This window comes from Gopherus evgoodei, chromosome 17 (genome assembly GCF_007399415.2).
Source record: "Gopherus evgoodei ecotype Sinaloan lineage chromosome 17, rGopEvg1_v1.p, whole genome shotgun sequence".
Classification (NCBI taxonomy): Eukaryota; Metazoa; Chordata; order Testudines; family Testudinidae; genus Gopherus; species Gopherus evgoodei.
Window position 1 is genome coordinate 1,512,203 of NC_044338.1, and position 26,764 is coordinate 1,538,966.

General features: G+C 57.8%; 2 protein-coding genes across 3 annotated transcripts in view; both read right to left on the reverse strand.

Moving 5' to 3' along the window:
• On the reverse strand, positions 1-24,035 carry SPAG5 (sperm associated antigen 5; the record flags this gene model as incomplete). The annotated part of the gene is made up of 24 exons (XM_030537006.1): positions 1-281; positions 942-1,022; positions 1,241-1,294; positions 1,777-1,929; positions 2,096-2,176; positions 2,858-2,969; positions 3,504-3,627; positions 5,390-5,464; positions 6,453-6,546; positions 6,710-6,875; positions 7,320-7,453; positions 8,700-8,781; positions 9,054-9,147; positions 10,607-10,721; positions 11,224-11,358; positions 11,710-11,802; positions 12,178-12,297; positions 12,964-13,098; positions 13,447-13,539; positions 14,108-14,227; positions 15,379-15,571; positions 16,554-17,803; positions 23,252-23,398; positions 23,841-24,035. Coding segments are annotated over 24 exons (3,963 nt in total), but the record flags the coding sequence as incomplete, so codon positions are not given.
• RSKR (ribosomal protein S6 kinase related) overlaps positions 23,961-26,764 on the reverse strand; it is a 5,281-nt gene continuing 2,477 nt past the window's right edge. For both annotated transcript variants that reach the window (XM_030536570.1, XM_030536569.1), the window contains 7 exons: positions 26,546-26,653; positions 26,226-26,266; positions 25,675-25,702; positions 25,309-25,398; positions 25,131-25,219; positions 24,443-24,553; positions 23,961-24,311 (listed from right to left, as the gene is read on the reverse strand). In XM_030536570.1, coding sequence (XP_030392430.1) covers positions 24,087-24,311; positions 24,443-24,553; positions 25,131-25,219; positions 25,309-25,398; positions 25,675-25,702; positions 26,226-26,266; positions 26,546-26,653 — 692 coding nt within the window. In that variant the 3' untranslated portion in view covers positions 23,961-24,086. The remainder of the gene's footprint in view (positions 24,312-24,442; positions 24,554-25,130; positions 25,220-25,308; positions 25,399-25,674; positions 25,703-26,225; positions 26,267-26,545; positions 26,654-26,764) is intronic.

Consider the following 26,764-nt stretch of genomic DNA (forward strand, 5'->3'; position numbering starts at 1 on the left):
TACAGGGTGTCAAAACTTTAATAAATATACCACACCCCAGTAGCACTGGGGAGCCCAGCCCACTTGCGTTCCAGACAGGAACAGTAACACAACTGGGCTCAGTTAAAATACAGGGGACGCTAAGCAAGGGGGCCTCCAAAAACAGAGTGAATCACAGCTCATGGCTACAGTGCGTCCCCAGAGCATCCGTCGCCATCCACCAGCTTCAGCCCGAGGTAGCGCAGCAGGTTCTGGCACTCCCGGGAGCCAGCAGTCACCACAGCAGGGATGGAGGAGAGCATCTGGGAAAGGAGGAAGCTTTAGAGGAGCTGCAGCCAAGCTGGAGGTGGGGGAGCAGGACTCCAGCAGCCAGGAATGGGACAGGCAGACCATGCCGAGTGAGGTCTCCATCAGTAACCCTTCAAGCCGAACACCAAGGGCCAGGCAGCTGTGTGAAGGGTTCTGGCCTGCCAGCTGGGGCAGCATGTAGGCCTTGGCAGGCCCCAGAACCTTCCTGACTACGGAGGGCAGGACACGGAGCAACTGTGGTCATTTCAGTGACCGCACACAAGCCACTTACTGCCCTCAGCATGGGGCAGCAGGTGGGGAGCCCCTCAGGGACAGTAGCAGAATAGGATAGAGGGGCCCCTCCCTGGGCTGCAATCCCATGCTCCTGGGCCCCCAGCCCTTCCACAGCAGTCACATCATTGCTCTAGCAGCCACAGCATGGGTCCTTTGCCAGAACAGGCCCTTCTGAAGGCAGCCTCACCTGTGATGCTTTCAGGTGGGGCCCATCCCCAAGACACAGCTGTTCTCCCCATGGCTTTGCGCCTGGCAGTGTGGAAACAGGTGGTGTGATGCGGGGAGGAGGGAGCCCTGGCTGGCTGTCAGTTAGCCACGCCAAGAGCTTTATCAACCATATCATACAGCTGTAGGGAGAGCCCCTCCCCACAGGGCCTCACCTCTTTGATCTTCTCCTGCATTTCCTCACGGCTCCTTAGCACCATCTGGGCATGATGGAGTTTCCCCTCCAGGATTCTCCTCTGCAAAGGAGAACACACGGCTGTGCAGAAGGGTGGGAGCACAGCAAACCCCCGAGCCTGCATTTTAACAGCTTAGCAGCTGGGTGGGAGACCGAGCAGCCATGAAAGAGGCTCCACAGCAGTCAATCCCCTGAGGGGACAACACAGCCAGGGCCCCTGCAAACAGGCAAGCACCCCCCACTCCATCGCAGATGAGCCACCCTAGGCCCTGCCCTTACTTGGTCCTGGTAGTCACGCTGTGTCTCCAGAAGTAGCTCCCTCAGCTTGTTCACCTGCAAGACAAACCAAGTATTGGTGCAGGGGCACGATGCAGCTGGATGCCCACAGCCAAGGCTAGAGCCTGACTCAGGGATGGGGAGAGAACAGACCCCACCAGCCCTCGAAGAGCTAGCTCCCTCCTTGTGCCAGCCGCTCCCAGCCTGGGCACGTACTGCCTCTCCTCTGCCATTGGCCAGCCCATGCCCAGCACTCCCCCTCCCGCCGCCAGGCTGGGAGCGCCCACTACTGAACCCCCAGCAGGGCTGTGGGGCCTCACCCTGTTCCCTCTCCAGAGCACGAACAGAGAGGAGCCACAATGGAGCAAGAAGGGGCACATGGGTGGGGGCAAACGAATGCCAGCCTTGAGGCATCTGTCTCTTGGCACTCAGCCCCATGTTATGCAGCTGCCCTAGGCCAAGAGCAACCCCGTCCCAGGCGCCAAGCCCCTCCCATCCTGCACCAGAATCTGCCCCTGCCCAAGCACTGTGGGCTTCACCTCCTGCCACAGCCAGACTTTCTCCTGGACAGCGTCAGCATCCAGTGGTGTTGTGTCGGGCTCCCGGCCCCTCACCTCCTCCCACAGCACCTCAGCCTCTGTCTCCACACGCTGGAGCAGGTGCTTCAGGTGAGAGACCTCGGCCTTCAGATTCTAAGGAGAGAAAATCCAATGAGATGCTGGGGAGTGGGGCCAAGGACTCCACCCCAGCCTCTAGGGGCCCACAGGGCTGCTGCTCAGTACGGGACAGCATGGGCAGCAGGGCCGAGCCCATTCCAGGATCTAACCAGACATGCCCCCAGCCTGCAGAGATGGGTACCGTGACTTCTCCACTCTGGTCAATAAGCTGCAGCATCTTCTCCTCCTGTTGCCGCACAATGTCCTGCAGCTCCTTCTCGGTCTGAGGAGAGAGGATGGCAGCATTTAGGACCGTCTCCCTGAGTGGCACCTCCCTTGCAGCAGAGTCTTGGCCATGCTGCTCTCCCAGGAAAGGAGCAGGCAAAGAGGGGGCCTGGGCCCAGGCCCAGTACTGAGGGGAGGCAGCATGTGGGTTTTTGTCTGTTGCAGTCACTGACAAAGCTGCTAGCAGACACTCAGCACGACATGGGCAGTGAGGAAAGGTCAGAGGCAGGCAAAGGGCTGGGCACAAGCCCCCAGTTCACCAGCAGCTTCAGCCAAGTGAGTCCCAACACCATTCCTCTGCCCCCAGAGTGCACGCAGAGCCAGGGTTACCCTGCCCCATCTCCACAGCTAGCGAGAGGTCAAAGTCACACCCGGATCCCAGCCTGCCCCAATGCAGACATTACAGTTGGTCCTGCACAGCCAGACCAGGGTAGTTCTTAGGCTGGAGCAGTCCTGTGCCAGGAACACTCGGGACCCAGCCAATAACAGGCCCTCAACCTGGGACGCTGGGGAGCCACACAAGTGCCGCGTTAGATGAGACTAGCAAGTGGCTGCAGGGTATGGAAAAAACCAGTCACCCAGATTCTCCCATGTCCTAGAATCTGAGCCTGCCTGGTCAACGTCCCAGATCAGCTCTGCCCTGGCGTTCCCATCTAACCCAGTTCTGGTGCCTGCTCACCTGAAACCTGACTCCCAGGGTCTTGTTTAGCTTGGCAAGGTTTGCATCCCGGGCATCGATCTCTGCCTGGAGCCTGGATTCCAGGCTCTCCAGCTGGTGCTGATGGTCACAGCTATGACAGGAAGAGCCAAACTGAGTCTCTTCAGAAGGCACGAAGCAGATCGAATGTGGGCTGCATAGCTGGGCTCTCAGGGTGACCCTGCCTCCCCAGGGAGCTAACTGCTACTCTCAGGCCCCAGCGCTCTGGCTCACACTGCCCAGCAGCCACTGGGCTCAGCTCAGGCTGAGCTGCTCCAACCTGCCCCCCTCCAAGTGCCTGGCTCAGGACTGTACATGAGGGAAGAGTAAGCTCTGCCTGGCATCCAAGGCCATGGCAAGGGGACCCTCCAGTCCTGCTGAGCGATGCCAGCTGGCTGGGCAAGGACTCTGTATGGAATTGCCAGCCTAGGTAATGTTCGGCCTGGAGGCTGGCAGGGTTAGCCCCTGGGGGTCGCAGTCCTAGAGGCGTTGCCCAGCTGCACAGAGAAGGCAGTGGCCAATGGCAGAGGGGGAAGGACAGGTCAGCAAGTAGCAGTAGTACTGCCCAGAGCCCGCTGGGCAGCCCCATCACTTCTCCTTTGACTCGAGGGCCAGATGCTGAACTCACATTTTAGCCTGCAGCTCCTGGACCTCATGATGTGCCGCCTTCTGGCTCTGGAAGCTCACAGTGATGAGATGAGAGACAGCAGCTCTCAGCTCCAAGACAGTCTCCTGGAGGCTCTCCTCAATCACTGGGGGCAGAGCAGACACCAGCCATTCACACGGCAGGCAAGGGCTCACAGTGCACGGGGCTAGCCCACAATGCCGGTGTAACCCCCCATGGAGATTACAGAGATTCCTGGAGCTCTGTCTGCTGGCAGCTCAGGGAGGAGGAGCCAAGGCAAACTCAGTCTGCCTGGCAACCACTAGGGAATGAGATGCCCTCCCAGGGAGTTCAGGAGAGGGGAGAAGCCATTTTTGAGGAGAGGCTAGAGCCAGCCAGGGCAAGGGCAGGGCTGGCTGTGTGGGGAGCTGGAGAGTCCCAGGCCTGCAAGCAGGGTTCCCTCTGAGAACTGGCCTTTCGGGTTTTCCTTCCCCACGGATGATTCCCAATTGTTATGTTTGCGGAGAAATTTCCCCAGCCAGGCTGGGTTCACCTCCAGCTCCCCTGGTGAGACCAGTCCCCACCCACATGGTCAGCGTTGCTAGTCCAGGGCTGCTGCCTGCTGGGTGTGTGACTGGAGGCTGGGCTAGGAGGCTACAGTTTGGATGTTAGGGTAGTTGTATAACCTACACCTTGAGCCCTGCACCCCTTTGTAATGAGGGGAGATCCTGGGACCGATGCAGCCTGATTCCTGCTTGAGGAGGATCCCTGACAGCAGCCACGCTGCAGTGACTGAGGAGTCCAGTGTCACCTTCCAACCTGAAGGTCATTCATGGAGTTCGTGAGTGCACCAGCTTTTAGTTAGTCAGTCAGGGAATTTGTTTTGGGCACCCCGTACTCCCTGAACTGTGTCCTCAAGCCAGGGAGTGAGAGAGTTTGGGGATTTTATAACCTGCTGTTTATTACACCAGTGGAGGGATTCACCACCTCCTCCCACTTGTCAGTCCTTTGGGCTGTACTTAGCCCAGTCAGCCACACTGCTAAACAACTGCAGAGAATTTTATAGGTCATCAAGGGCCCCAGCAAAGTACGCGTACCAACAGGACACTAATTGTACACTTGTTACATCAAGTCATGGGTATTTTCAGTGTGGGCACCGGTTACCCTAAAAATAGTGTTTCACCCTGTTATGTTGTATATGTTGCCTGTTTAATATAATTATTGTGTTGAATATATTTTTATGTGTTGAGTAATTTCTTGGAAGTCTCCAACTATCTGGCAGGTAAATGGGATTACTCTGTAGTTAGAATTTTCCGCCCAAGCTGCCCTGGTGACCCTGCCAGGAAGGAGCGAGGGGGGTGGAGGCACTGCCAAATAATTTCATAGCAAAAATAGAGAAGATTCACCCTGCTGAGTGGGTGGCGGGATCCAAAAGAACCCAGACCTGTCCATCAAAACCTGTAAGCGGATCGCCATTAAAGGAGGTAATCAGGTGGAGAGGGGCGCTACACCAGGGTTAACAGAGAACCCCTCACAAGCAGAAAGGAAACAAACCCACGTGTTATACCATGCTCGGGTTCCAATTACCCAGCAAGCTCTGGGCAGCACCAGGCCAGGAACAGACACCAGATGCTATGCCTGGCTATGCAGGCAGGCTAACGCTGCCTGCTGTTCCAAGGCCCCCAGCCTAGCCCCCTGCCCCTTCGCCTCATGGTGCTGAGCAGTCACAAGAGGGAACTGGTTGCTGAGTGAAACCTGGATGAAGGCAAAGGCCTGGCTCCCTGGGAAAACCTAGTGCACTGGGCGTTTGCACGGCCCTGCTCCAGGGCCCCTCCAGTGCCCTTCACACTGGGGCCCAGCAAGGCTGGTTGCTGGCAAGGGAGGATAGGGCAGACACCAAGCCCTGTTACCTGCTGGCATCGGAGGAGTAGCAGGTTCAACCTTGGTGAATGCAGTCGAGCCTCCAGCAGCTTCTTCATCAATGCCTGTAACAAAGCAGGTCAGAGGGGCCTGGTGCTGGGTTATCAACACAGGTTACCCCTTTCTATGACCCTGACCCACTGCTAGGCCATGGTGCCTGCACAGATCCAGGAACTTCCCTTTTCCTCTGGGAAGTCCCTGGGGCTTGAGCCCTGAGAGAGGGGACTGGTACTGAGGCCCCATTCACAGCACTTCCTCACCACACACCATGCGAGAAGTCCTGGGACCAGGCCATCCCAAGGCAGCGTGGGTGATCCTGGCAGCCCTGGGGGGAGGGGGGCACGACACGGAGACAAGACGGGACACGGACGGCAGCAGCCTTGAGCTGAAACATCCCGTCTGCAGGCAGCGTGGGAAGGAGGCCTAACCCCAGACAGGAAGCCCTGGGCATCAAGGGGCCTGGTTACCTCACTGGAGCAATCTGGGTCTGGGGTCAGAGGCAGCCCACGGCTGCGGTGTTCTGGACCTCAAGCAGAGCTGGTTTTCTGTGGCAGGTTCATCAGAATTCATCCACCACCCTGGCCGAGGCCTAATGCAGCCCGACCCGTCGCGGGAAGGGAGAGCAGAGCCGCAGATTCGGCAGTTGGGCGGCGCACACTGGGAGCTCGATGGCTCCTTTCTAGACATGGGAGCAGCCTCCACCACTGGCTAGGAAGCTGTAAGCACCTCCGCCTTGCTTCAGTTTCACCATGTTACTTCTGAGCAAGCAGCAGAGCCAAGCATTATGGGAAGGTGCACCCCACTCACTCCAATGGCTACATCTCCAATACCGAGGAGGGTCACTGCATGACAGGTCTGCATGGTGCAGACGGAGACCCCCCCACACTACAGGGGTGGTGGGAGGCTTGGCCCTGGGTTTGGCAAGTGTACAGAGCACTTCACGCCCCTCCTTGTCTGTGAAGCACTAACCCAGCCCCCGCCACACAGGCAGGGTTTCTGGAGCAGCAGACAAGAACCAGAGCCAATAGGCAATTTCTGGCAGCCACATCTTACCTTTTCCTGCCATAGCTTTCAAGACGCTGCCCACAAAGGAGCTGGGCACGCTGCGAGGGGTACACACTCTGCTCCTCGATGCAGCATCAGCAGCCTTCAATGACAAGAGAAAGTCAGAGTGGCTGTACCACAGATGCCAAGGCAGCATTACAGACATTGCTCTGCTTCCCCAGGGCAAATGTGCTGGAGAAATCCATGCTGCTCTGATCAACAGCTAGAGGGCAGCTCCCTGGACTCCTTGGGGCCTGGGCTCCTACCTCTCCTGGCAGGGCAGCTTGGAGAACGTCTGTGAGGTCCAGCAGCCTCTCCTTGGTCTGAGTGAGCTCCAGGGAGGACTTCAGGAGTTTGTCCCTAACAAGCTGCAGGCCCAGGGTCTCTGCCTTGCTGCAATCAAGCTCCTCACGGAGGGTGTCATGCTCCTTCCTGGGGAGAACAGGGGGAGTCAGCTCGCTCAGCGCTCACCCAGGCCCCATCCTCTCAGGGTGGGGAGGGGAGAGACGGAAGGCATGTCAGGGCAGCCTCGTGGCCTGGCTGTGATTGAGTTCCTGGGTTCAGTGGCCAGAGCACAGGGGGACACTTGGAGGTGCCATCTGAATAAGCAGAGGATGAGATCAGCTGTGCCCAGCCAGAGTGCCCACTGGTTTCCCACAGAGACTGTTACCCTCAGGGATGTACTAGGGTGCACTGCGGGGCTCGTTCACTGGCGCCTTTTGCCTCCGAGCTGTGGGTGAGGTTGGGAGGGGACCCTGCACACCAGGAGCTGACCAGAGACATGCCAAGCTCCTTCCCCCTGGCGCAGGCTTTCCGTTCATTGGGCACGACGCACACAAAGGGCTAGGGGGGTGCAGAGCGGAGCGGCTGGCTCACTGGAGGTGCTGGTAGGCATCCTTCAGGTCCTCGTACTGCATGCTGCGCTCCCGCAGGACTGCAAGGGTGGCTCTCAGCTCATTTTCTGTCTCTGTCAGCTGCTCCCGGGACACACGGTTCTCCTGGTCAATGAACTGGGGCGGAGGGAAGAGACATGCCTGTGAACATTTACTAGTGAGGAGCAGGAGCTGGTACAGCGTACCAGGAGCTCAATTCCCACTCTACCTTCCTGCAGGCGCCCAAGCTGAGACTACTCTCCCACCCCGTTCTCACTGAGGGGCTGGTGACGCCTCCCCCAGGTATCAGGGAATCTTTCATCTCACAGGCCTCAGAGTCCAGCAACAGCTCTGTAGTCTTCCCCTCTTCTCAAAGTGCTTGGAAAATCAGAGCCTCACCCCCACACCTCACTCCTCCCCCAGGTCCCCATCTGCCAGCAGACTCTGCTGGGTAGTATGGGATGGGACGACTCGCCCTGCAGTCCTTCATTGCACTGGGGTGTGCAAAGGCCAGAGCTGCGGCAGCCAGTCCAACTCCCCAGGAGGATTGGAACAGTCAGGCACTCAAGTGCATAGAAAGGCCCACCAAAGTCTCACGCCCAGGGGTAACTGCACAGAGATGGCTGGGGAAGAGCTGATCACAGGGATCAAAAGACTGAGCACAAGGTCAGCAACAGGCAACTGCTCCCAGAGCATTTATAAACTTGTTCAGCCCTTGCAGCTTGTGAAATACCAGACCTTCCAATGCCCATCTTGCTCTCCACACTCAGCCAGTTCTTACAGGACTTCAGCCATGGCTTTCTCAAGAACTGCTGGAGCGGGACGTCTGCCTTTTGTTCTTGGAAGTCACCTTAGGAGTCTAGCCTCCACAGGCTACAACAGCATCACTCTCTAACGGATGCCCTTGGAGTATCAGATGCCAGAAGGTTAAGGAGTGAAAGAAAGAGCAGGATGGACTATCGCAGCCCTTCAGAGTAGTGAGGAGGGCTAGGATCCAAGGCAGAGAGAGTTCCTTTGAGAGATTAAGCTGCCAAGTGGACACTGGCCCCTTGGCTGACAGGAGGTTTTATGGCATGGGTCTGGCATCACATATGGCAAGTCCAGGGACAGTAGGATTTGCACCTGCACAGTTAAGATGCCCAGCATTTTCTGTGTCCCTCTGTGCTGCTCTGGGGCCTAGGAGGGATTTTGGAAAGGACATTTGAGCGGTCAGTGGGGCCTGGCAGCTCCAGCTCCAGGCCTACGTGCAGAGAGGAGGCGACGTTAACTCATCCTGGTTTAGGGTTTAATATTATGGCCTGTGCAGGCTGCCACAGGGGCCATTAGCACAATGAGTGTCCTGTGCCCCTTACAAAAGGGTTAGCCCGCCCCACCCAGCCTCTACCTCGCGACTCTCTGTCATCTCACGCAGCTCCTGATGCACCCTGTCGTACTGCTGCCGGAGAAGCTCCTGTTCCCTGGTCAGCCTGAGACAGGAAGGAAGGAAGCAATTAGTGTGCAGCTTGGCTGCCAGCTGCAGGCTCTGGGCCCAGGAGGGGCAGCTGACAGGATCTGCCCCGGAGATCCACTCAGAAGTGAATTTAGGGGGAAGGGAAGCAGGAGAACCAGGATTGTCCAAGAGCCCCCCTTAGGGCATCACAGTTTGTTCCTCATTATTCAGTCACTGGACTGCGCAGTGCTCTGCTTCTGTGGCCCCGCCTGCACCCCCAGCGTCAGCAACCGGAGGCTGGAGACTCACCGCACTGTCTCCTCCGACAGGTCTGCATGCTTCTCTCGCAGCTCATCCCGCTCACTCTGCAGGCTGGCCAGGTCTCTCAACAGTGTGCTGAGATCTAGGGCACGGTGCACAGCACAGAGGTTAGCTGCACAGTTGGCATTACTGAATATGCAAAGCTGAGAAGGCAGAGGAGCCCCTGCCTGCCCATCCCCCAGAGCAGGTCTTAAGAAGCAGCCCAGATGGTGGAGTGGGGAGAGGGCACATCAGTCTTATCCAGCTATTGGTGCTGCTAGCAAGATGCCCTCCAAGAAATCTACAGGGCACTGACATGACAACGGAACAGGTAGCTACTGCTACAGGCGGTGCCCTCTAGCCAATGTTAGAGGCTCCGGATGCTCAGCTCAGTCCTTGGCATAGCAAGACATGGTTTGGGCTTTGTGCCCGAGCATGTGACCAGCAGACAGCTAGGTGCGGCTGTGCGAGCGTCTCCCAGTCTCTCACCCCAGGAAGGGCCAGCTGCGTGGGCCTTTGCACAGCCATACACGACAGCGAGAGACCCAGCCTCACATAGATTCATAGATTCATAGATTCATAGACTCTAGGACTGGAAGGGACCTCGAGAGGTCATCGAGTCCAGTCCCCTGCCCTCATGGCAGGACCAAATACTGTCTAGACCATCCCTGATAGACATTTATCTAACCTACTCTTAAATATCTCCAGCGATGGAGATTCCACAACTTCCCTAGGCAATCTATTCCAGTGTTTAACTACCCTGACAGTTAGGAACTTTTTCCTAATGTCCAACCTAAATCTCCCTTGCTGCAGTTTAAGCCCATTGTTTCTTGTTCTATCATTAGAGGCTAACGTGAACAAGTTTTCTCCCTCCTCCTGATGACACCCTTTTAGATACCTGAAAACTGCTATCAGGTCCCCTCTCAGTCTTCTCTTTTCCAAACTAAACAAACCCAATTCCTTCAGCCTTCCTTCATAGGTCATGTTCTCAAGACCTTTAATCATTCTTGTTGCTCTTCTCTGGACCCTCTCCAATTTCTCCACATCTTTCTTGAAATGCGGTGCCCAGAACTGGACACAATACTCCAGTTGAGGCCTAACCAGCGCAGAGTAAAGCGGAAGAATGACTTCTCGTGTCTTGTTTACAACACACCTGTTTATGCATCCCAGAATCACGTTTGCTTTTTTTGCAACAGTATCACACTGTTGACTCATATTAAGCTTGTGGTCCACTATGACCCCTAGATCTCTTTCTGCCATACTTCTTCCTAGACAGTCTCTTCCCATTCTGTATGTGTGAAACTGATTGTTCCTTCCTAAGTGGAGCACTTTGCATTTATCTTTATTGAACTTCATCCTGTTTACCTCAGACCATTTCTCCAACTTGTCCAGATCATTTTGAATTTTGACCCTGTCCTCCAAAGCAGTTGCAATCCCTCCCAGTTTGGTATCATCCGCAAACTTAATAAGCGTACTTTCTATGCCAACATCTAAATCGTTGATGAAGATATTGAACAGAACCGGCCCCAAAACAGACCCCTGCGGAACCCATGCAGACATACCTGCTCCCAGCCGGGAGTTTGCCAGAGTCAGCCGATCCACTTGGGCTACAGAATCCTGCTGCTCTGCAGTCACTTCCTCCAGCCTCCCAGAAACCACCTCCAGCTCCCTGGAAGCCTGCAACAAGCAACAGCACCTGGCTCACTGCTCAATCCTGCCCCTTGGGGGTTTCTCTGGCCCAACCCAACGGCAACCAAGAGCTGGACACTGCTGGAATCCATGTCCCAAATGGGACAAGTGCTCAGGGGTTTCTAATGCCCTCCCAAAGATACAGGAGGGGGCAGGGCAGCAGTTCTGCACCAGACAGCAATGCTGGAAAAGGGGCCGTGTTCTGATCCCTGGATGGCAAACGCCCACCGTGCCCCACTCATGTGCCTCTTGGCATCCTTGGGTCTGCGCTGCAAGGCACCCGCCTGCCGGAGACTCCAGCAGCATCCCCAGCACTGCAGAGCTAGCAGCAAGTGGGGCTGAAGTCAGCACTGGCATGCAGAGCCACAACCACCAGGCCCAGACTAGCAAGTCCTGCCAGCTGCTCTCACTTCGGTCACACTCTGAGCCCAGCACCACCACCGCCCAGCCCTGCCCTCTGAACAGCACCCCTCAAGGGTCAGCCTGTTACCGTGTCTTTAGCCTCGAGGGCCTCAGCTGCTCGGCTCCGCATCTCATCCCGCTCCGCCAGGCAGCTCTTCAGTTTGGCAGCCACTTTGTCCAGCAAGCTCCGGTTCCGGGATAGCAGGGCCCTCATCTGCTCTTGCTACAAGAGGAGGAGGAGGAGGAGGAGAGTGCCCCTGAGGACAGCCTCCAGAGGCACCGCTCACCCAGCCCATGCATTGGACACCAAGGCCACCACGCTGGGCCACCTCCCTGGGGGACCCACCCCACCCCGAGCCTTGGCAACGCATGGCGTGACCTGCTCCACAGGGACAAGTCTCACAAATTAGAGCCATCTGACATCCCAGCCGCTGAGTGCTCCAACGAACCCAGGGCCCGGCCCTCTCCAGCGACTCTCGCAGCACGGCTGTCGGAAGAATCAAAGGCACATTCCGAGGGCCGACGTACACGTGCTAGTGCTCAGAGGCTCAGCCACAGAGCCTGACAATCTCACCTGTTGGTTTAGGGCTCCTCGGTCTTCCTGCAGATTCCGCAGGGAAGTATTTGCGGTGTCCAGTAACGACTGAGACTCCACAGTCCAGGATCTCTGCAAGACAAGAAGGGTGCTAGCATTGCCGATGCGGGTGCTGGGCCGTGGGAAGTGAGTCCAAGACCTTCTGGAGAGCAGAGGGTGTAGTCAGTCGCCCCCAGTGGAAGTGCAGAGGAACTGGTCTTAGGCAGCCTCATGCTTTGAGACCAGGTCAAAGTATTGGCAGGGGAACTCCCAGCATCACTAATGGCAGAGACGGGAACGCTGCCCCAAGCTGCAGCATATCAGATTGAATCACAAGTTCAGCAGACCCCAGGCTGAGCCTGTGCAGTGGGCAGAACACGAGGTTTCCAGCAAGCTGGCTAGGCCCACAGGCTAAGAGGGTGAAGAGCAGGGCCAGACACCCACGCAGAGCCCACTACTCTTCCTTACCTGGTGCTCACAAGCCTCCTCAATAAGGGTGCAGAGCTCCCGCTGGGACTCCAATCCCTGCTCCAGGGCTCTGATCCGAGTGCTCGCATGGACACGGAAGGCCTCCAGAACCAGATCACTCTGGGGAGGGGGAGACACATGCATGTGGGGATTTTAATAGTGACCCATCAGCCTAGTGCCACCATTGGCAAGTGCCCCAGGGAGCCCTGACAGCCCCACTGCCAAGGGATGGCACAGCCCCAGCACATATTAGCAGCAGTACCCACACATGGCAGATTCAGCTATTGATGTCACAGAGAAAGCACCAGTGCTACACTCAAGCTGCAGGGCAGGGCTCTCCCTCATGCCCCTCTGCCGAAGCACTGGGAAGGCCTCAGCTGTGTCCTTATCCCCACTCCCTTGTATATGCCGGCCCAGGGCACAGCTCCCTGCCGACAGGTCCCCAGGCACCCTCTTCAAATGCTAGTGGGACTGGTTGAGGGGACCTGTCCAGGGCTCCTGCAGAGACAGGCAACCCCACCTATCCACTGGCGTGGCTGCCGCTGAGCTGCGAGGCACCCTCCCGCCGGAGACACCAGCGGCACCCCCAGCACTGCAGAGCTAGCAGCAAGTGGGGCTGAAGTCAGCCCTGGCATGCAGAGCCACAGCCACCAGGCCCAGGTTAACCAGTCCTGCCAGCTGCTCTCACTTCTACCCCACTAGTGGGGTAGGTCACACATTGAGCCCAGCACCACCACCGCCCAGCCCTGCCCTCTGAACAGCACCCCTCAGGGGTCAGCCTGTTACCGTGTCTTTAGCCTCGAGGGCCTCAGCTGCTCGGCTCCGCATCTCATCCCGCTCCGCCAGGCAGCTCTTCAGTTTGGCAGCCACTTTGTCCAGCAAGCTCCGGTTCCGGGATAGCAGGGCCCTCATCTGCTCTTGCTACAAGAGGAGGAGGAGGAGGAGAGTGCCCCTGAGGACAGCCTCCAGAGGCACCGCTCACCCAGCCCATGCATTGGACACCAAGGCCACCACGCTGGGCCACCTCCCTGGGGCACCCACCCCACCCCGAGCCTTGGCAACGCATGGCGTAACCTGCTCCACAGAGACAAGTCTCACGAATTAGAGCCATCTGACATCCCAGCCGCTGAGTGCTCCAACGAACCCAGGGCCCGGCCCTCTCCAGCGACTCTCGCAGCACGGCTGTCGGAAGAATCAAAGGCACATTCCGAGGGCCGACGTACACATGCTAGCACTCAGAGGCTCAGCCACAGAGCCTGACAATCTCACCTGTTGGTTTAGGGCTCCTCGGTCTGCCTGCAGATTCCACAGGGAAGTATTTGCGATGTCCAGTAATGACTGAGACTCCACAGTCCAGGATCTCTGCAAGACAAGAGGAACATTCACACCACAGATGTGGCTTTGGGAACCCTATCAAAAGGCCACCGCTGGGACGTGGGCACCAGCCAAGGGTCCAGGACCCACTGGCGATCTGGTGGTATAACCAAATTGCCACCAGTGGTAGCAGAGGAACATGTATAAGTGACGACCCTTGTTAGGCAGCCTCCTGCCTTCAGAGACAGGCCAAAGTATCTGAATGTGCAGATGAGCATGTAGACAAGCCATCTGTCCCTACAGCAGCCATTTGCAGAGGACCCACTGTATGTGGAATCGATACCTAAGCGGGCCCCCCGCTCTGTTACAGCACCTGGGATGGGGAGCAGAACATCCCACCTGTGATCTGGCCTTGCCTCCCTTTAGTGGGTGACTCGTTGGGGAGCGCAAGGAGGAGTCAGGAGTCCATTGTGCTTAGCCCCTGAGAGATGGTCCTGCACATTTAACCAGCTCCAGCTGTTCTCATTGGAAGCCGCACTTGGACAGCCAGCCCCAGAAGCACCCATCCCCTTGAAGGCACTCTACCCTCCTGTACACAAACCCCTCCAGGACCTACCATTGCCTCCCTGGCCTGTTCCAGCTCCTCTTTTAGAGCTTGCTCGCCCTCCCGGGTCCGCTGCAGGGCCTTGAGTCTCTCTCTGGTTGCCATGTACAAGTCATGATAAAGCTGCTCCTCCTGGAAGATATTCCATCCCCAAGCCATCACTCACAGGGCTAGAATTCTCTGATGGGGTAGGGTGGGCGGGCTTGAGCCAACCCTGCTCATGCCTGGGGGCTCAGCAGAGCCAGACAGGCGGAACACCTCATCTTCTTCCCCCAAGGACACGTTAACCAGGCTCAGGTTAAGCAGTTGCCATGACATTTGCATCACCATTAGTTCTAACAGCTCCAAGCGTCCCCCAGGTGCTGCCACTCCCCAGACCCCCCTGCCCTGCATGCCAAGGGATGCAGCTACTCCCCCACCCACTAGCTGCAGACATGCTCGTTTGCAGCTTCCTCCCTTGATGAACCGGTGGTCAGCGGTGCAGTCAGACGAGTGTAACCAGGAGGCAAGGAACAGAAAGGACTGCTGCAGCTCTCCAATTTGGCGAGAACCAGCCCAGCCATGCGCATAATTTGATTAGCCAGTGCTGTAGCAGCAGGCGACCATGGGACCAGGTTTCATCAGCTCTGAACTCAACAATCCCCATTCAGCCCACATCACTTCTGCTCCACTTACACCCAGAGGGACCTTATTTACTTTGAGTGGCCTGTTGATCTGGAACATTGGAGTCCATGCGTTAGCTGTGGTGCAAGAGTCTGGCAGCACTGGCCAGGGGGTGCTCGAGACCTTGAGAGCTCAGCAGTGCCCTGCTGCATACCTAGCAGAGGTTCTGGACACATGCCGCGGTACCACAGAGCCACTAGCTAGCTAGGATTTGTACGGCTCCTATCTCTGCCCTGTCTGAGCACCTCAAAGACTTTGGCATGTCTCTCCTGGAAGGCAGGCAGGGCTATTGTCCCCATGGCACAGACAGAAATCAGAGGCATGGCGAGCGTAAGGGACTTGCCCATGGTCACACAGGAAGTCCAGCAGAAAGGGAACAGAACCTGGGTCTCCAGAGTTCTAGGCTCTTTGCCTGGCACTGCATATGGGGGACTGCCAAGCAGTCACGGGCTCCACTATCTAGTGCAATTAACTGGTAGGCAACAGGGGAAGTTTCTGATCTACTCAGTCAGAGGGGAGGCGGACACAACTCATGGCCACACCTGCCACCCTCTGCTTGGGAGCATCCCACTGCAACCCCAGATGCACATGGTCTCATCTCTACAGTGGGCCCCTCTTACTGCTTTGGGGTGGGTGACATCAGTCTGCGTGAGCACGTCTCTCTGGTCTGCCGGCCCCCGATGAGAAACTGGCCACTGGCTCTGCTGCCAATCCCGCAGCTGGCACGAGAGAGCTTCAATGATGATAAGCGTGCTCTCCAGCCGCCCCTCCAGCTCCGCCCGGGACAGGGTAGTCAGGTGCTCTCGGGAACAGCTGGTAGGAGGAGAAGATATTTGTAAGGGGCTTCAGGAGCACAGACCCCCTGTGAACCACAGAAATGGCTCCCAGCTTAGGACCGCAGACTAACCCCAATGACCTGGCGATGTAAGGATAAGGCCTTTTCCTGTTGCCATGTTAGGAGAGAAGCAGCCATTAGCTAAGAAGCAGGAAGTCACAGCCTCACATTCCATCTAAGATTACATTCAAACAATGTAATATCAGGCTGCTAAGAAGGCTCCTGTCCTAATAGCACCCACCGTTATCAAATAAAGAAACAGATCTTACTATGGTTAAAGAAAACTTAGTTTGACAGCAGCCTGTCTGGCAAGAAATCATTTAACAGGTGTGGTTGAGAAATCCTCATTTCTTTATTGTTTTATCTTTATGGCCCCCTCTTCTGTTTGTCTGTATGATGTTACACAATTCATTCATTTACACCTAGCAAATAAAGGTGATGGGGTATGATTAGGTTAGAGAATTGTGTTACACTATGTTAGGATTGGTTAGGGAAACGATTGGTTACGGTATAGCTAAGCAGGACTCAAGTTTCACTGTAGAAACTGGGAGTCCAAGACGACCAGCAGAGAAAGACCAGAAAAAAAAGGAAAGAAAGACCTGGAAGAAGAACTCACCTCTAAGACTCAGCCTAAGATCAAAGCTGCTAAAAATCCTCTGCACAAGTGCGACATGCAGCAACCAGAATCCAGACGAGACCGACCTTGCCTGGTCAAAAGGGAAAATCCACCTGCCTGATCAAGACTGGTGGGCCTAGCACTGTATGCTTAGCATGAGTATTCACCTTGGTAATTGTTACTAACTAGAGAATAAGAGTATTACTGTGTAAGGCTCTTTCACTGGCAAAAGATCCTGCAAACCCACAAAGAGTACACCCTGAGCCCTAGGAACTGGGTAAAGATGAGTGCCTCTGGAGTGAGAGAGGAACAGAGAATTTTGTGCGGGTAACAGGGAAACTTACTGCCAGAGCAGAGACTCCGTTTCTGCAGCACTGTCCTTTGCGCAGGCAGGCCATTCCGCAGAGGTGTTCATGCTCTTCTCCAGCAGCACTCGGGGAGTCATCCAGGTCCCCGCAGAGCAGGCAGAGACTGGGGTGACACTTGTGCCTGCATCTTGCTGCAGAGCTGGCAGTGGCAGGCTTTGCCTCAAGGACTCCATCATAGCAGAGGTGCCCATGTTCTTCTCCAGCCACACCAGTGGGGTCATCCAGGAGATGGTACCGGCCACGTTGCACCCAACCTCACGAGAGGGCACTGGGGTTGTGAGAGCTGCTGCTCTTCCCTGCAGGGAAGGCTTCTGAGCAGAACTTGAAGCCACATCCTTCCAGACAGAAGCCTGAAGGGAGCCCTCTTCAGTTACCAGCAAGCTGGGCTGATCACCAGCAAAACGGAGGGGGCAACTTCCCAACTGTGCTCCCCCTGGGATAGGCAGGGCACTACTGTGTCCTTCCGTTTCCTTCAGGGTGGCCAGGCTGCTGGGGGGCTGCAGAGAATCAGCCTCAGGAATCACAGCCCAGATGCCACTCTCCTCAGCTGGAGGAGGGCTTCCAAGTACCTGTGTCACGGACACCTGCTCAGGGTCACACCCCTCTGCAGAGCCCATTAGGAACAGGTCCGGCCTCTCAGGACAACACAGAGAAGGGACTAATGAGACCATTGCTACAGCAGCATGGCTCTGCTTCTCCTGAACCCCTAGCTCAGCAGCAGCCTCTTGGATGGCCCTGGTGTCCAAAGGGTCAATGTCCAGGCAGGGTGTGTTCTCTGCCATTGTCATATGAGTGTGAGCCTCATCCCTCCTCACCGTTACTTTAGAAGCCTGAGATGTCTCAGGTGTACATGGCCGATCTGCCTCATCCTTCTCCACCTCTCTCTCCAACTGGGAAAAGTCTGCAGCGTCTGCCCTCCTCCGCCCCAAATTGTCCTGCAGGGCCCCAACCTCCCCAAGCACAAGCTCCTCCCCAGGCTCAGCCCCAGGAAGAGAGCCAGCAGATATGGCACTTTCCCCCTGGCCCATTTGCTGGGAGCTACCAACCACCTCAGAAGCCTTCAGCATGGAGATATTTGGAGCCAGGCGCAGCTGTTGCTCTTTTGTATTGGGCCAAGCTTTGTTTTCCTCCACAGTTTTGGGGCTGAACATTGTGCTTGGCAGGGAGTCTGTCCAGATTTTTATAGCTGGTGACATTTCTGAGCCAGGCAACGTGCTTCTGCAATCCTGCATGGAGGAGAAAAATAACGAGGTCAAAAACTGCAGAACCTCTGCCCACTGCTGTTCCACCCTCCGACACATGCGGACGCCTAACCTGCATGTCGGGCTTTGACTAGCTTGACCCCAGAAGGCCCCTTTCCCAGCATATAGGGAACACGCTTGTGTTCAGCATAGAAGGGAGGGTACCCTAGAGAGCTGTGGGGCTCTCGTATGTGGAGGAATCCCCTTGCGTTCTTCCATGGCAAGACACCAACCCCCTCCCAACTGCAGTCAGGCTAACCCTGCTGTTTCTCCCTCTCCCACACTCAAGAGGCCAGCTCCAGTCAGCAGGAGTCATGGAGTCAGACCCATGGCTCAGACAGGTTCAAGGAAACAGCCTGGTTCAAACTAGCCAGCCTGACTCAGGAGAAGATTCCCTTCGCACCGAGGGGCCTACAGTGTCAATGCAAGGGGTGCTGTCCCCTTACTAACATTCAGTGGGGGTGTCTTGGTTGGCTAGCTCCCAGCACCAAAAGGGGAAGGGTCGATGGGAAATCAGGAGCCTGAGACTGACAGTCCCCAGGAACATTGGGGAGAGGCCAATGCTCCAGGTGAGCCTGAGTGACAGGGCAGGCAGGCTAATAAGGGAGTCAGGAGGCCAGCTGGAATTGCCTGGGTCAGACAGAATGGGACTGAGCTAGGGAACAAAGCTGTGCCAGCCAGAGGGACCAGAAAAGCAGCCCAGGAAGCAGAGTCACAGAAGCAGCCCACAGAGCAGATGTGTCCTGGGGGGAGAGCTGCAGCCACAGAGCCAGAGACACAGCCCAGGGAGAGCAGATCCTGGGCTGGGAGCAGAGCTGCAGCCAGAGAGGCAGGTGTGGTGAGCAACTGGGACCAGCCAAGGGAGGATTCTGGGCAAAGGGCCCAGCGCAGAAACATGTCCCCAGCCATAGGTGCTGACTTTTGGTTTTGCCGGTGGGTGCCCTCCTGAGGCCCCACCCCCACTCTGCCCCTTCCCACCACTCACTCTCTCTGCTCCCTCCTCTAAGCATCTCTGCCAGTTTTGGCAGCAGGCTATTCACAATAGAGAAAAAAGATGGGTGAGGGTGAAGTCATCTCTTTTATTGGACCAGCTTCTGTTGGTGAGAGAGAGAGACAAGCTTTGGAGCTTTCACTGAACTCTTCTTCAGGAAGAAGAACTCCGTGAAAGCTCCAAAGCTTGTCTCTCTCACCAACAAAAGCTGCTCCAATAAAAGAGATGACCTCACCCACCTTTTGTCCCTCTAATATCCTAGGAGCAACACAGCATACAAGAATGCAGGATTCACCTGACAGCACAGAGTGGCCATCATACCAGGAGACTATTTTCAGGATTCATCTTAGCATAATGTCATCATCACACCAAGGAAGTAGCACTACCTGCACAATGATATATATACAGTGTGACAGACCCAGGCCAATGGGATACAGGAGTCTGGTAGAGGGCAAATATACTGGTCACTGGGTGAGTAGTTTTCTGTTCCCTGAGTGACCAGAGCAGGGGCTGCACTAGAGTAATCAGGAACCTGCTAGAACCAATTAAGGCAGCCAGGTTGATTAGATCACCTGCAGCCAATCAAGGCAGGCTAATCAGGGCACCTGGGTTTAAAAAGGAGCTCACTCCAGTCAGGGAGGGGGGGAGCCAGAGGAGAGGAAGTGCGTGTGAGGAACTGGGAGCAAGAGGCACAAGGAGCTGAGAGTGAGAGGCTGTGCTGCTGGAGGACTAAGGAGTACAAGGTCTTGTGGTGAGGGTAAAGAAGGTGTTTGGAGGAGGCCATGGGGAAGTAGCCCAGGGAGGTGTAGCTGTCATGCAGCTGTTACAGGAGGCACTATAGACAGCTGCAATCCACAGGGCCCTGGGCTGGAACCCGGAGTAGAGGGCAGGCCTGGGTTCCCCCCAAACCTCCCAACTCCTGATCAGACACAGGACAAGTTGACCCAGACTGTGGGGAAGATGACTGAGGTGAGCAAATCTGCCAAATAAGCACAGGACCCACCAAGGTAGAGGAGGAACTTTGTCACAACAGCCACACCGGCATGCCAAAAATTCACAGAACAAGCCCACTGGGATCCACACAGCAGGACAGTAGTGTCAGTTTAGTGGGGAGACAGGGGACTGAGTCCAAGGGTTCAGCTAAACACAAGGACACCTGCAAATAGCTGCACTAACAGCAGGAGCTACACTGGCCTAAGAGGAGGAGTCACATGTCAGGGCACTAATTCCCAATCCCAGCGTAAGGCGACATGGGATCCAGGTCTTTAGTACCAGAATTTGTACTCCAGGAGACTGGGATGGAATGATACAAGTTATAGGAGGAAAAGCCCTCTCTGATCATCCTGGCTCAGTCCATCTCCCTGCCAATGCAGGGCTGATCCTTACTGCATGTTTTGTCCAGTTTCTTTTTAAAAGTCCCAAGCCTTGGAGTTTCTAGCTGTGACACTCTATACCAGGGGTTCTCAAACTGGGGGTCGGAACCCTCAGGGGGTCATAAGGTTATTACATGGGGGGTCATGAGTGGTCAACCTTCACCCAAACACTGCTTTGCCTCCAGCATTTATAATGATGTTAAATATAAACAAGAGTGGTTTTGCACGCAAGAGGCTTGCTACATGAAAGGGGTCACCAGTAAAAAAGTTTGAGAGCCACTGCTCTATACCTCGGGGGAGTGCTGTGCTGTGCTCTGTAAGCCCCGTATTCGTCATTTGTACATATTCTTTATAGTTCATATAAAGCATGCCGTGTAAGGTAACATGGGAAAGGTTCTGATTTGCTGAAACCCACTGTTCTGTCAAAATATGTATATTATTAAAGTGTATGAAATTATGAGATTGTGCTGTATGGTGTTAATGGAAATCTGGGCTACTTCCAGTTTTGCAGCATAAGGCAACTCCCCAGAAACAGTGGGCATTCACCCACAAAAGCTTATGCTCCAATACATCTGTTAGTCTTTAAAGTGCCACAGGACTCTGTTGCTTTTTACAGAAACAAGGAGGCACTTGATCAAATGGCTGGGTGGATGTTACACAATCATCACCAGCCATTGTGAGTGACCATCACCACAGAATTACTCAACCCTGGGACTCAGCAATACCCCCCTGCCTCCAAGGCCACGGCTATACTGGCGCTTTACAGCGCTGCAACTTTCGCACCGGGGTGTAAAAAAACACCCCCCTGAGCGCTGCAAGCTACAGCGCTGTAAAGCCTCAGTATAAACAGTGCTGCAGCGCTGGGAGCGCGGCTCCCAGCGCTGCAAGCTACACCCGTCGAGGACATGGAGTACATGCAGAACTGGGAGAGCTCTCTCCCAGCGCTGGCACTGCAACCACACTCGAAACGTCAAAGCGCTGCCGCGGCAGCACTTTATAGTACAAGTGTAGCCATACCCCAACATGATGCTTGGACTTGTTTTCCAGAGCACATGGACTAAACAGGAGATAAATTCCAGCCCAGGTTGTACCCCAGGGGTCACACACTAGCCCTTCCCTTGGGAGACAATTCCATCCACACCCCAAGGCAGAGATTGCACTGCTTGGAAAGTTTCCCCTGATAGCTTGAGTTCCCCACCACGTGCCATTTCCCTTCCACCCCCCACCCTGGTACGAGGCAGTCACCCAGATGCCAGGGAGGAGGACCAAGCACACTACCTGGACATGATGTCTGCTTCTTGGAGACAGTGGCACCTCTGCATGGGCAGGCGGTGGGGACGGGACACCGCACTCTACAGCAGTGCAAGAGACATCTCCTCCATGCCTGTCCAGCTGCCCAGTGGGGTTGGTACTCTCAGTCTCTCTATATTGTGGGGGTCCGGGGGATGTTTTTGGGGACGCCTCTGACTGAGCCTCCTGCCACATGCAGAGAGCTGGGTTGCAGCCAGTGCCCACTCCATGCAGACAGCCACCCCTCCAGCAGTCAGGTGCCAGCTCTCAGCACAGCCACCTGGGGCTGAGAAAAGGTTCAATCTTGTTTCCTGCCCCACCCCTGTCACCCTCACCCCAAGACCTTCTTTGAAATACACTTACCTACTGCTGCTGCCTTTAGTTGGCTGAGAGGTTGAAACGAGGCTGGGAGCTGCAGAGCCACAGAAAGCAGGTAGGAGAAAGGGGGCAGCACCCGTGGGGGTGAGGTCACTCAGCCTCTGCCCCAGGAGAGGAGTCCCCCTTGCTGAGTGGCTGATGGCCAAAAAACAGCTAAACAGCACTGCTGGGAAGAGCTGTTTTGGCCACCAGACAGGAGCTTAGAGCCAGAAACAGCTGATCAGCAGAGGCTCCCAGCTCTGCAGAAAACTCCTGAGCAACCGCTCTGAACAGTTGACAGGTGCCAGTGGGTGCAGAGCACCCATTAATTTTTCCCCGTGGGTGCTCCAGTCCCAGAGCACCACAGAGTTGGTGCCTGTGCCCCCAGCCAAGGGTCCCTGCTGGCCAGACTGGGAGGGGATCTTAACCCAACCTGGGGCTGATGCTGGGAAGAAGGGTCCCACCACCCAAAGCCTGGAGATGTGTGGCCACCACCAGAGCAAGTGTCCAGCCCGCAGCGTCCCTGCAGCAAGGCCAGGGCCTGAGGCGGCGGCCTGGGAACTACAGGGAGCAGCCTGTGAAGTGCCCCGCTGTCCAGAGACAGTTTGTGAGGGGCCCTGCCCAGAGCCAGGGGCTGTGCTTCCGTGTTGATCAAACAGCTTGTATCTGTTCGTAGGACACGAGCCGTGGGGCAGCGAGGTGCCCAGCGCAGAGCGCCCCCCGGAGCGGGGCCCCGCCCAGTCGGGTTCCAGCGGGGGGGGGGGGAGCGGGGGCCCCGGCTGAAGGGAGCGGGGCCCCGCCCTGTCGGGTTCCAGCGGGGGGGGGGAGCGGGGGCCCCGGCTGAAGGGAGCGGGGCCGAAGCCCCGCCCTGTCGGGTTCCAGCAGGGGGGGGACGGGGCCCCCGGCTGAAGGGAGCGGGGGCCGGGCCCCGCCCTGTCGGGTTCCAGCGGGGGGGGGAGCGGGGCCCCCGGCTGAAGGGAGCGGGGGCCGGGCCCCGCCCTGTCGGGTTCCAGCGGGGGGGGGGAGCGGGGGCCGGGCCCCGCCCTGTCGGGTTCCAGCGGGGGGGGGAGGGAGCGGGGCCCCCGGCTGAAGGGAGCGGGGGCCGGGCCCCGCCCTGTCGGGTTCCAGCGGGGGGGGGAGGGAGCGGGGCCCCCGGCTGAAGGGAGCGGGGGCCGGGCCCCGCCCTGTCGGGTTCCAGCGGGGGGGGGGGGGGGGGGAGCGGGGCCCCCGGCTGAAGGGAGCGGGGGCCGGGCCCCGCCCTGTCGGGTTCCAGCGGGGGGGGGGGGGGGAGCGGGGCCCCCGGCTGAAGGGAGCGGGGCCCCGCCCTGCCGGGTTCCAGCAGGGGGGGGGAGCGGGGGCCCGTGTCACGGGGGAAGCTCCCCCAGAGCGGGCCCGGCCCCGCGCCCCCGCAGCGGCCCCCACCTGCAGCCGCAGCCTGGCGAACAGCGGCGTGAGACACGAGGGCTTCGCCGACTCCGGCCCGCTGCCAGGACACCTCTGCGTCGGGGGCGCCGCCGGCTGCTGCAGCGACAGGTCCTGGAGCGGGGCCCGGCCCGGGGCCTTCCGGGGCTGGACACAAGAAACCCCGGCGTGAGCTCCAGGCGGCGGGACCCAGGCGCCCTCCCCGCCCCGCCCGGGGCCGCCCTCACCTCGCGCGCGGCCGCGCTCTCCGCCGGGGGCCCGGCGGTCTCCATGGCGACCCGACCTGCTCCGCTACCGCGCGCCGCCAGCCGCCGCACCCGCCATTTGAACAGAGCGCGCGAGTGCCATTGGCTGCCGCCGCCAGTGCGTCATTACGTAAGGGGCGGGCGACGCCGTGTCCCACCCCCGGGCTGACGTAGTTGTGTGGGCGGGGTCCCCCGACCATTCATCCCCAGCGCTCAGAGTGTGGGGCTCCCCCTAGCGGTTTGGTCTGGATCCCCCCAGACCCACGGCCACGCAGCGCCCTGGAAATGCCATTTATTGCGTAGTCCCGTGCGGGGGGGCGAACCTGGCCCAGCCTGAGTCTAACCTGAGGACGGGGAGGGCCCACAGCCTGGCCTGGAGGGGGGGCACTTCCTAGCGACCGGCCCAGGCAAGAGCCGCGGCTGGGAGCCCATGGCTGCCCTCCCGGAGGTGCTGGGGCGGGGCTGCAGGGTTGCACCAGAGGGGGTTCCTGAGCATACAGAATGGTGCTCCAGGCTGCAAACGCCAACACGATGGAGCCTCAGATGTGTCCAGGGCTCCAGCAGGGCCAGAGGAGCAGGTCAGCTCTGCCTCAGCCAGGCCAGGGGCGGCTCAGAGAGGCCAGAAGGTCACAGTCAAAGTCTGCAAAGGCCATGGAGGATTCCAGGGCCACCTCCTCCGCTTGCCGCGCAGCCACGACGACGTCCACCGGGTGCTTCTGCAAGAGCTCGGCGTCAAAGGTCGCACCCCGGAAGAAGAGGTGGCTCTTGAAGTGGTGGAGGTAGCGCAGACGCCGCAGAGGGTTTCGGCACAGGAGCTGGAGAGGGAGAGCCTGACCATGAGAATGGGCTGCGTGTACAGGGGATAGACTCAGCCAGCATTGCCCTGCCGGAGAGGAGATGGGCTGGGACCAGGGAAGGGGGCGCAGCAGGGATTGGAAGGAGTTACCTCACTGAGCAGGAGGGACAGCCCCCGGCTCAGGGAGCCTGGGCTCTCGTAGCTGCAGCGGTTCACACTCGCCAGCATGGCCAGGTGGTCTCGCTCTGGAGGAACTGGGAACTGGGGAGACAGGGGAGGGCTGTTAGTGCCCCGGAAGGAAGCAGTCCCAAGGAGCAGCTGGCACAGAAGAGGATGCTGCCTCCCATTGACCACTGCCTCTGCCCAGCCCAAAGTCCAGGCTGGAGCAGCTTAGGGCAGGAGCCAGGCTGCAGCGTGAGCATCACATGTTGGTTGCAGGTACCCATCAGACACCCCTCTGGGCTCAAGCCCTTCCCCAATCTATTGCACAAGAGCCACAATCCAGACCACGGCCCAGACGGAGGCTCCAATGCATCGTGCAGGTGATGGGAACCAGGTAACCCGTCAGCAGACTCCAGTAGTGCTGGTGGAAGTGCTGCCGAGTGGAGGCAGCCTTAGAACAAAGAGAAAGGTGGCCCAGGGACCCATCCAGATGGGATCTGGGCGAGACAGAGAACACAGATGTCTCCTCTGCCCCCAGACCCTCCCACTCGCCTATGTGGCTCCGTGGGAGAGTAGGGCTGTGTGCCCAGACCAATAGGGATACTGCCCCAACCCCTCGCCTCCCAGTGATAGAGAATCTGACCCCATAGCATCTCCCCTGGCCCCGTCACTTCACCTTCCCAGTAGCCAGGGTAAAGAGCAGGATGCCCAGAGACCACCAGTCAGCAGAATGGCTGTAGGGGCCTCCACTCAGCACTTCTGGGGCTGTCAATCCCAAGAGAAAGCAGAGTCAGGGTTTGTGCAGTGCCCAAACCTCAGCCCCATTGCCCAGCAGCAGCCTGTGCCAGTCTTACCCATGTACTGCAGGGTCCCACAGATGGTGTAAGCCCGCTCCCCTCGGTGCAGGTGGCGGGAAAGGCCAAAGTCTGTCAGCTTTAGGTGCCCTGTGCACAGACACACACTGTATCACTGGTCTGCAAGAGCCCTATCCACATGGAGTCAGCCAGCATTCCCCCCCGCCCCAGACGCTGCCAGCCCAGCATGCCCTCCCACCCCAGACGCTGCCAGCCCAACAGTCCCCCTACCCAAGCCCTGTACACAGATGCTGCCAGCCCAGCATCCCCACCCTGCCCCCGCCCCGGACGCTGCCAGCCCAGCATTTCCCCCAGCCAGGGAACAGAGGCTCAAGCCTAGCGTGGAGGGGGCAGCACTGCACGTACCACGTTCATCCAGGAGTATGTTCTCCATCTGAAAAGGAGAGAAAGATCAGAGGTCACATTACATCCTTGGCCAGGGTGTACTCAGCTAAGCAAGGCCACCTGTCCAGGACACACCAGCTGGCCTCGCGGGCCTGGAAAGGGCCATATTCCCATCAGGCTGCTCGCGAGGCCCCCCTGCAGCTCACACCCCACACATCTGCCTATGAGAGGAGACCAGTCCCTCCTCTAAGAGCCGCCTAGGGCCCACAATGGGCTGGATCAGGCCTTGCGCAGCACTCGCCCAGACTAGTGCGGGGGGAAAGAGTAGCTGCCCACTCCCTCCACTGATCGGAGCAGCTGAATCCAGCTCCCACCCCACCAGACATGAGTTTGGGGTCTAGGGGGGGGGAGGGGAGGTCCCCCCATCACAGAGGAACTTGCCCCCCTGCTCCTGCCAGCCAGCACTGACTCACACCAGGCAGCAGGGCAGCCGCCTAGAGCCTTGCAGTGGAGCCCATCACCCCGAGCGAGGGGCAGGACAGGTCAGACCCCCTCTCTCAGGGCACTCGTACCTTCACGTCTCGGTGCACAATGCCCAGGTCATGGAGATAATCTGGAAGGGGAGAAAGGAGGAGGGTCATCAGAGCCCCACCAGGCATGGTGAGAAGGACCATAGGCCTGACCCAATACAGGGGAAGCTGTCTGACCATCAGCTCCTGGCAGGCAGGGAAGAGCCCACACCTAGCACCTCTGCCCCACACAGAGCCCCTTCCCCACGGCCCAGAGATCCCAGGGTGCTGTCAGCATCAGCCACACGGCACCAGGGGAACCCATAGGGACTCTCTGCCCAAGCACAGGTTCCTATGCAAGTGCCCCTCAGCAGGTCACTCACCCAGCACCAGAACCAGCTCGGCTGCAAACAGGCGAATGGTGGCTTCCGCGAAGTGCCCCGAAGAGGCCCAAAGCGTGTACAGGTCTCCGGTGCTGCAGTACGTGCACACTACAGAGGGAGCAGGACAGACAGACAGCCATTACAGCTTAGGGGGGCCCAGGACACACCATCCAGCTGGGGAGAGCCAGGGCTCCAGGCAAATACGATCCCCTCTCTCTC